The 7,221-nt window shown below is 55.2% G+C and overlaps 1 protein-coding gene across 1 annotated transcript; it reads left to right on the top strand.

The window, feature by feature from the left end:
- The first annotated feature begins 396 nt into the window (after positions 1 to 396).
- Positions 397 to 4,193, top strand: TFF3 (trefoil factor 3). Its single transcript, XM_008986733.5, is given in 4 exon segments — positions 397 to 501; positions 504 to 668; positions 2,618 to 2,764; positions 3,980 to 4,193. Coding segments are annotated over 4 exon segments (390 nt in total). The 5' UTR covers positions 397 to 437; the 3' UTR covers positions 3,994 to 4,193.
- The last annotated feature ends 3,028 nt before the right edge of the window (positions 4,194 to 7,221 follow it).

The raw sequence follows: 7,221 nt of genomic DNA, 5'->3' as shown, positions 1-7,221 counted from the left end.
ATTTTAAAAACCAATTGTGTGTACCATGTTTTGATTAACATATTTTCAATCAATTCATTTCATCCATTTATTAAAATGTAATTAATAATTTTGGGGGGGAAAGCAAAAAAGGAAGAAAAGGAATCTCTGTATTTCAGGAGTTGTGAGAGAGGGCCCTGACTCAGGCTGCCTGTCTCTGAGGCTGATCTGGGATGGGCAGCCTGGGGCTCCCTTGTCAAGGGACCGGGGTGTTCTGAGGGCTCCTGGCTGGGAGGCTGAGATGGACACTGCACCTGTCCTGCTGCCCCCGGCTAGGAAGGCAATTGAAACAGGTCCACTCTCCAGCAGAGGACGTAACCAGAGCTGGGATCCGCCCTCGGGCTTGCTGCCAAAACAGTGGGGCTGAACAGACCTCTCCCCTTTGGGAGAGAAGAACTGTCTGTGAGCTTGACAAAGGCATGCGGGAGAGAACAGGGGCGGCCAGAGCCAGGAGGGAGAGCCCTCCCCAGGCAAACAAGCCGCAGCACTGTGCAAACACTGGGGCATAAATGAGGCCTCCCGGACCATGAAGCGTGTCCCGAGCTGCGTCCCGGAGCCCACTGAGGTCATGATGGCCAGAGCGCTCTGCCTGCTGGGGCTGGTCCTGGCCTTGCTGTTCTCCAGCTCCACCGAGGAGTACGTGGGCTTGTGTGAGTATCGTTCCAACTGCCTGGTGGCAGGTGGGCATGAAGGGAAGGGACCTGGGATAAGGGAGGATTCTGAGTTAATTTAATAATGGCCTTCTGGCTGGGTGCAGTGGCTCACACCTGTAATCTCAGCACTTTGGGAGGCCAAGACGGGTCAGGAGTTCAAGACCAGCCTGGCCAAGGTGCTGAAACCCCATCTCTACTAAAAATGCAAAATTATCTGGGCTCGATGGCACGTGCCTCTAATCCCAGCTACTTGGGAGGCTGAGGCAGGAGAATCACCTGAACCCGGAAGGCGGAGGTTGCAGTGAGCCAAGATAGTGACACTGCCCTCCAGCCTGGGTGGCAAAGCAAGACGCTGTCCCAAAAATAAATAAATAAATAAATAAATAAATGACCAGCTGTCACATACATACTTTTTCCTGCACTAGCCCTGTGAAGTGGGTTCTTATTGTCCCCATTTCACAGAAAAGGAAACTGAGGCTCAGAGAAAATTAACAACTTATCTAAGGCAGCCCTGTCCGGTCGGTGTTACATCAGGGTTTTCGTCCAAGCTCATTCTCCATGACCCCACAGCTGTCTTGGCCGGAGACGTCCGAATTACAATACAGGTCTTTATGCACTTTTTCCACATTTACAAAGCAGAAAGCAAAGACACGGGAGAGAAGCTATGACTTCAGAACACTGACACATGCAGGGCAGTGTCCGTTCAGCCTCTGACAGCAACCCTGCACTGGGGGTGTGGCTGCCCCATTCACCCGAGTCTGAAGGAATTAGGGTGCAGCTTTTACCCCGCTGTCTTCTGAGCAGGGCCAAAGGCCGAGGGTCCCGCGTGTGCGGCCTCTTAGAGTCACCTGGAGAGCTCTAGAAGCCCCGATGCTGGGGGCACAGCAGTTACATCGGGCTCTCCAGGCCAGAGCCGGGCCTCAGCTGCTTTGTTTTGACACAATCTTGCTCTGTCACTTAGGCCAGCGTGCAGTGGCCCAATCTCGGCTCACTGCAACCTCTGCCTCCCGGGCTCAAGCAATTCCTCTGCCTCCGCTTCGAGTAGCTGGGATTACAGGCATGCGCCACTATACCCAGCTAATTTTTTGTATTTTTACTAGAGATAGAGTTTCGCTATGTTGGCCTAGCTGGTTTCAAACTCCTGGCCTCAAGTGCTACTCCTGCCTTGGCCTCCCAAAGTTCTGGGACTACAGCTGTAAGTTACTGCACCTGGCCAATGTCACTCATTTTTAGAGCCCTGCAGCTGATTCCAGTGAGAGCAAAGTTTGGACACCACTGTGCTAGGAAAACAAATTTCGGACTGGGAGCAATAGAAGGGAAGTTAAGAGACTGCACACGATTTCCATTTTCCTGAGGAAATACCCAGTTCATTAAGGAAAGGTAGAAAATTTCTGCTGCATACACAGATGTAGAGGCTTGCCTGAAAAATGAAAATGCTGGGGGCTGAAAGATGTCCAGGGAGGGTGGGACAGACTCAACAATTCGGATTGCGGAGATGCAGAAATGAATGAAAAGTGGGTGGCATGCGTTGCCGTGATCTCCGTGAAGTGGGTGCCTCCCGTTATGCTTTTCATTTAAGACAAAGGGGCAAGTTTTTGTTGGTCAAACAATGAAGGGGAACTTTGTGTCCGGGTTCAAGGGGCCCTGGATTCCCCAGGGGTTCTTGCCAGCTGGAGGGGACCCAGGTCTGTGTGTGACTTCCTGAGACGGTGAAAAGAGCACGCCAAGGAGAGAGACGCTCAGAATGGCAGAGTCCCCGTTCAGCATTGAACAGACTGGTTCTCTTTAAACATTCACAGGGAAAGCCCATCTTTCCAGGGCCAGGGTTTCAGCAGCGGGTGAACCCAGGAGGGGGGAGTGGGAGGATGCAAAGTTGCAAAGTAAAGCAAACCCCCCACCGCAGCCCACTGAGGGCTCCGCAGCTGACAGGGCTTTGTCTGGGACAGCTGCAAACCAGTGCGCCGTGCCTGCCAAGGACAGGGTGGACTGCGGCTATCCCCAGATCACCCCGGAGCAATGCAACAGCCGGGGCTGCTGCTTCGACGCCAGCATCTTCGAAGTGCCTTGGTGCTTCAAGCCCCTGCAGGAAACAGGTAAGCCCGAGGGGCAGCATCGTGGTGTGGGCCTGGCCCCACAAGGCAGAGGGTCTCAGGGCCGCCCTGTCCTTTCTGTGCTGGAGGTGGAGGTGGGAGGTCCCTGGGAAGCCACACGCCCACACCAAATCCTCTCAGCAGAGGCTTCAAGCCCAGGGCAGCCGTGGCCAGGGGCTGAACTCTTTTGTCCCCTTGGGGTAAAACATGAAAACAATTGTTTCAAAAAGGTGTTCAAAGCTACGGCATGATATAGAGGAAACCAATTTCACAACCATTCTTGAGAGAAGTAGAAACGCACAGGTGTGCAAAGCTGGGCCGACTTTCAGGCTGCTTTTCCAGACCAACCACGCAGAGTCTTGTATTTGAGGCAGGCCCTCCACAGATGGCACATGGTGCCAGCCTTGGGCGTCAGGCCTTGGTGCCCCACCCCACTTCCCCACTCTACCCCGCCACAAGGGGCATCTCCTCCCCCTCTCTCTCTGCCATGGTGGAGGGCAGACACAGGGCAACCACGGTGGGGGTTCCCTCCCCGGGGCGGAGGGCCTGCGTGCTGTGCGGGTAACAGATGGCCCTGCACCCGAGTTTGCCGCCCTGGCTCCACCAGGCTCAGCTGCCCCACATTGTGGGTGGGGTGATCGGCTATAAGCCATCTGCTGTGTCCAAGTGCCAGCTCAGCTCCCACAAAGGGTGCACCTGTTTCAGGTGCCTTCCTGGAACCAGCGTCCAGAGGGGCCTCTCTTGCCCTTTGTCCCAGGGTGAAAATGAGGGAGGCTGAATCCTGCTGATCCAGGCTCCCTGATCAATGATAGGCCCCTGCCCTGCCTGGAGCCTCCCTCCACCCTCCCCAGCAAGTCCAGGGCGGGGGTGGGGGTCCAGAGAAGGGCAGGAGAGAGAAGGGTCTATTGACTATCCACTGCTGGTCCTATTCCTTCGGCTCCTCGTCCTGGGACTACACCCTCCCCTCCCAGCACCAGCCACAGCCCTGCCAAGGCAGGGCCTTGTTATCTGCCTGACCCCAGGGTCCCTCATTTAGCAACCCGAGGTGGGATTTGTGGCATTCCCCCACGTGGTGGGGACTCAACAGTTCCCCAGTGACTTGGGGGAGGAGGCAGGACTAGGCGCTGACCTTGGATCCTGCCTTGACCTTGGGAAACTGGGCAGCGTGGGTGGAGCATGTCCAGGCCTGCTCACCACAGGCCTTTGCTCTGTTTGCAGAATGCACGTTCTGAGACACCTGCAGCTGCTCCTGGCCAGGGGATGTGAAGCTCCGAGGCCCTGCGCACGGCCCGGATTGCTGCCGGGCTGCTCATCTCTGCTTTTCTTTCCCTTTGCTCCCAACAAGCACTTCTGCTGAGAGCTCACGTCTGGGCCTGACGTCTTAATGAATAAAGATCCCATGCGCCGCACGAGGACGGTGCTTCATGCCTGAGCCTTTCCACGGTTGTGCTTTATTTCTGCTGCGTCGTGGAAGAGGGTGGGAGGGGTTCGGGGAGGGTCTGCCCAGGCCTCAAGGGCAGGAAGAGACTCCCTAAGGAGCAGCAGCGCGTGGAAGGATGTTGTGGACCCCAGAGGAGCACCCACGTCACAGGAAAGCCCGCGAGCATCGTCAGCGCCGCTTCCGCTAGAAAGCAGAAAAAACTCATTTCAAATAGAGGTTTTCAAGAATCACCCATGTCTTTCTTGGTGAAGACATCCAGCCGATAGAAGAACCGTCTTCCAAAGTGGCCCTTTATTTCGTAACCGCTCCACACTCGTGCTGTTCCCGGGCTCCTGTTTCTTTGCACAGTCAATGTCACTATGAACAAACTGGCACTTTTTGTGTTTGTTTCCTAATTAAGTTTAAACATCGGTGACACATTGGGTGGCCTTCTTTTAAAAAATGGATTAAAAAAAAATGCCGAGCACAGAGGCTCAGGCCTATAATCCCAGCACTTTGGGAGGCCGAGGCGGGTGAATCACGAGGTCAAGAGATCAACATGGTGAAACCCCGTCTCTACTAAAAATACAAAAATGAGCTGGGCATGGTGGTGCGTGCCTGTAATCCCAGCTCCTCGAGAGACTGAGGCAGGAGAATTGCTTAAACCCAGGAGGCAGAGGTTGCAGTGAGCTGAGATTGCGCCATTGCACTCCAGCCTGGGTAACAAGAGTGAAACTCCGTCTCAAAAAAAAAAAAAAAAAAATGGATGCAGCTATAGGAATGAATGAACTGGTGTCACCAGGGATTCCATCTCACGTCCTCATGAAGCCTCTCCCCCTCTGGAGCTGGGTGTGGGTCTCTCCCTCCCGCACGTTCCGGGACACAGCAGCTCTCCACTCCCCTCCAGACAGTTCTGGATGCACAAAGGCCAGTGAATGCTGCCTGGCCGGGCCTCCTGTGCTTCTCCCACCGCCCGATGGTCTCAGGGCCAGATCCACAACTCCCCTGCAGTGCAGTCACGACGGTGGGTCCTTGTTCCGAGCTATTTCTCCCCATTCGAAAAGAGACAACTGCTCCTTTAAAACAGCAACCTTTGTTTTTGAGCTTGAACTGGGGGCCTGGTCCCCTAGAACTCACCACATTCCTAGACGTGAGGTAGTATTGCCCTTGCCTTATGGAAATAAGATATGGAAAGAGACTTTTTTGAAGTTGCTTGTCCAAAAGCCCCTACTGAGAGGGGCAATGTCAACATGCCCTGGTCTCTGAATCTGAAGCCCAGGGTGTCCCTTCTAATGCCCTGAAGCATCGGCTGCCAGGAATGGAAGTGAAACTTCCAGGACTGTCCCAGACCTCAGCCTACTCCAGATGTGGTTCCCTGTTCCTGGGCTCTGCTGCTCTGGTCTGCACATCCTCCTAGGTGGGACTCTGCCTCCGCTTCCCTCACAGACCCTGCCCAGCCTTTGAGGGTTGGAGGGATGGCAAGGTTGGCCCCAGGCCCTGGCCTCAGCCTCAGGCCACCCCTCTGCAGACTGGATGACCAGCTCTGTTTCCCTCCTACCCTGCCGGTGCCCTCTCCCCCGGGGGTCCGGCTCTGCTGCCTCCTTGCCTGGGACCTCATTCATGGGCACCGTCCACCTGCATTTCCAAAGAATTCCTTGCTCCGACCCACCCCACCCTTCCCAGCATTGCCTTCTGCTGTCACTGCAGACACCTCCCACACTGCGGTCCCCCAGCCCAGACTCCTTCCCGCTGTGCCCATGAGATGGAGCACAGAACCTGAGCCAGGTGGAACCCCTCCTTCACCCACCACAGAGCTGTTGTCTGTCTCCAGCCCGAGCCTGTGCCTTCCTCAGACAGGACAATGCTTCATGCACATTCCAGAAGCTTCACCATTGACTCCTGCTGCCCCGGGTGGGGTGGATCGAGGTGGTGGGCCTGGGGATCCCCAGGCAGGGTCGGAGGGCTCTCAGAACTCCGGGTGGGGTTTATGCTATGAGAAAGAGTGCAGCGCCACTGACGGCACCCGCCTGGGGGCTGTGACATTCTCATAAGAGATCCCAGACACCAACGTGGGACCAAGACCCAAAGCAGCCCACCCACCCACCAGCCTGAGGAACTTGGTCCAACCCACAAAGTGACCAAACATCGCCCTCTGCTGGCTGCTGGAGTCATAGCAGCTCGCAAGCGATCACAGCTGTGCCATGGTACTACTACTAGATACAAATTAAGACACCCTCACCCCTGTAATTCCAGGACTTGGGGAGGCTGCGGAGGGTGGGTCACGTGAGGTCAGGAGTTCAAGACCAGCCTGGCCAACATGGTGAAACCCCGTCTCTACTAGGGCATGGTGGTGGGTGCATGTAATCCCAGCTACTCAGGAGGCTGAGGCAGGAGAATTGCTGGAACCCGGGACATGGAGGCTGCAGTGAGCTGAGATCACACCATTGCACTCCAGCCTGGGTGACAGAGTGAGACTCATCTCAGAAAAAAAAAAAAAAAATTCCCAACTCTAGAATTACCCTGGGCTCCCCGTTGGTGAGGAGGATCTGGGCCCCAGGACATGTGATCTAAGCCAAGGGTTCCCCGTGGAGGCTTCTGCCATGGGGATGTGTGAGAATCGGTGGGTGCATTTATGAATCATGTGAACGGGGGCATTGAGCCAGACACGGCAGGACTCTGTGATGTCCCCAGGCGTCCTGAACAGACCACTGCCTCCACACGACGGACGTGCTAGCGTCCTGCTGGACACTCATGGTGGCTGCAAACCTATTCGTGATGATTGAAGCCCAGAGACTACTTCCGTGTTACATCTTAACACCGTTGTTTTGGTGGCGATTTTTTGTTTCAAATGGCTTGAACATACCTAAATTTTCCAGGAGTGCAGGGCGTGTAAATCAAGAAAACCTGCCTTTGCTTGGCTTGCAGTTTTAGCCAAGTGGTTCATTTCAAACATGTCAATGCCTGGGGCTGCCTGCGTTCGTGGAGGCCCATCCAGGGGGATTCAAGCCCTGGCTCCTTCCCCCGTCCTCCGGTGTAGACA

The sequence above is a fragment of the Callithrix jacchus genome, chromosome 21 (assembly GCF_049354715.1).
Source record: "Callithrix jacchus isolate 240 chromosome 21, calJac240_pri, whole genome shotgun sequence".
Taxonomy (NCBI): Eukaryota; Metazoa; Chordata; class Mammalia; order Primates; family Cebidae; genus Callithrix; species Callithrix jacchus.
This window is presented reverse-complemented; position numbering and strand designations above follow the sequence as displayed.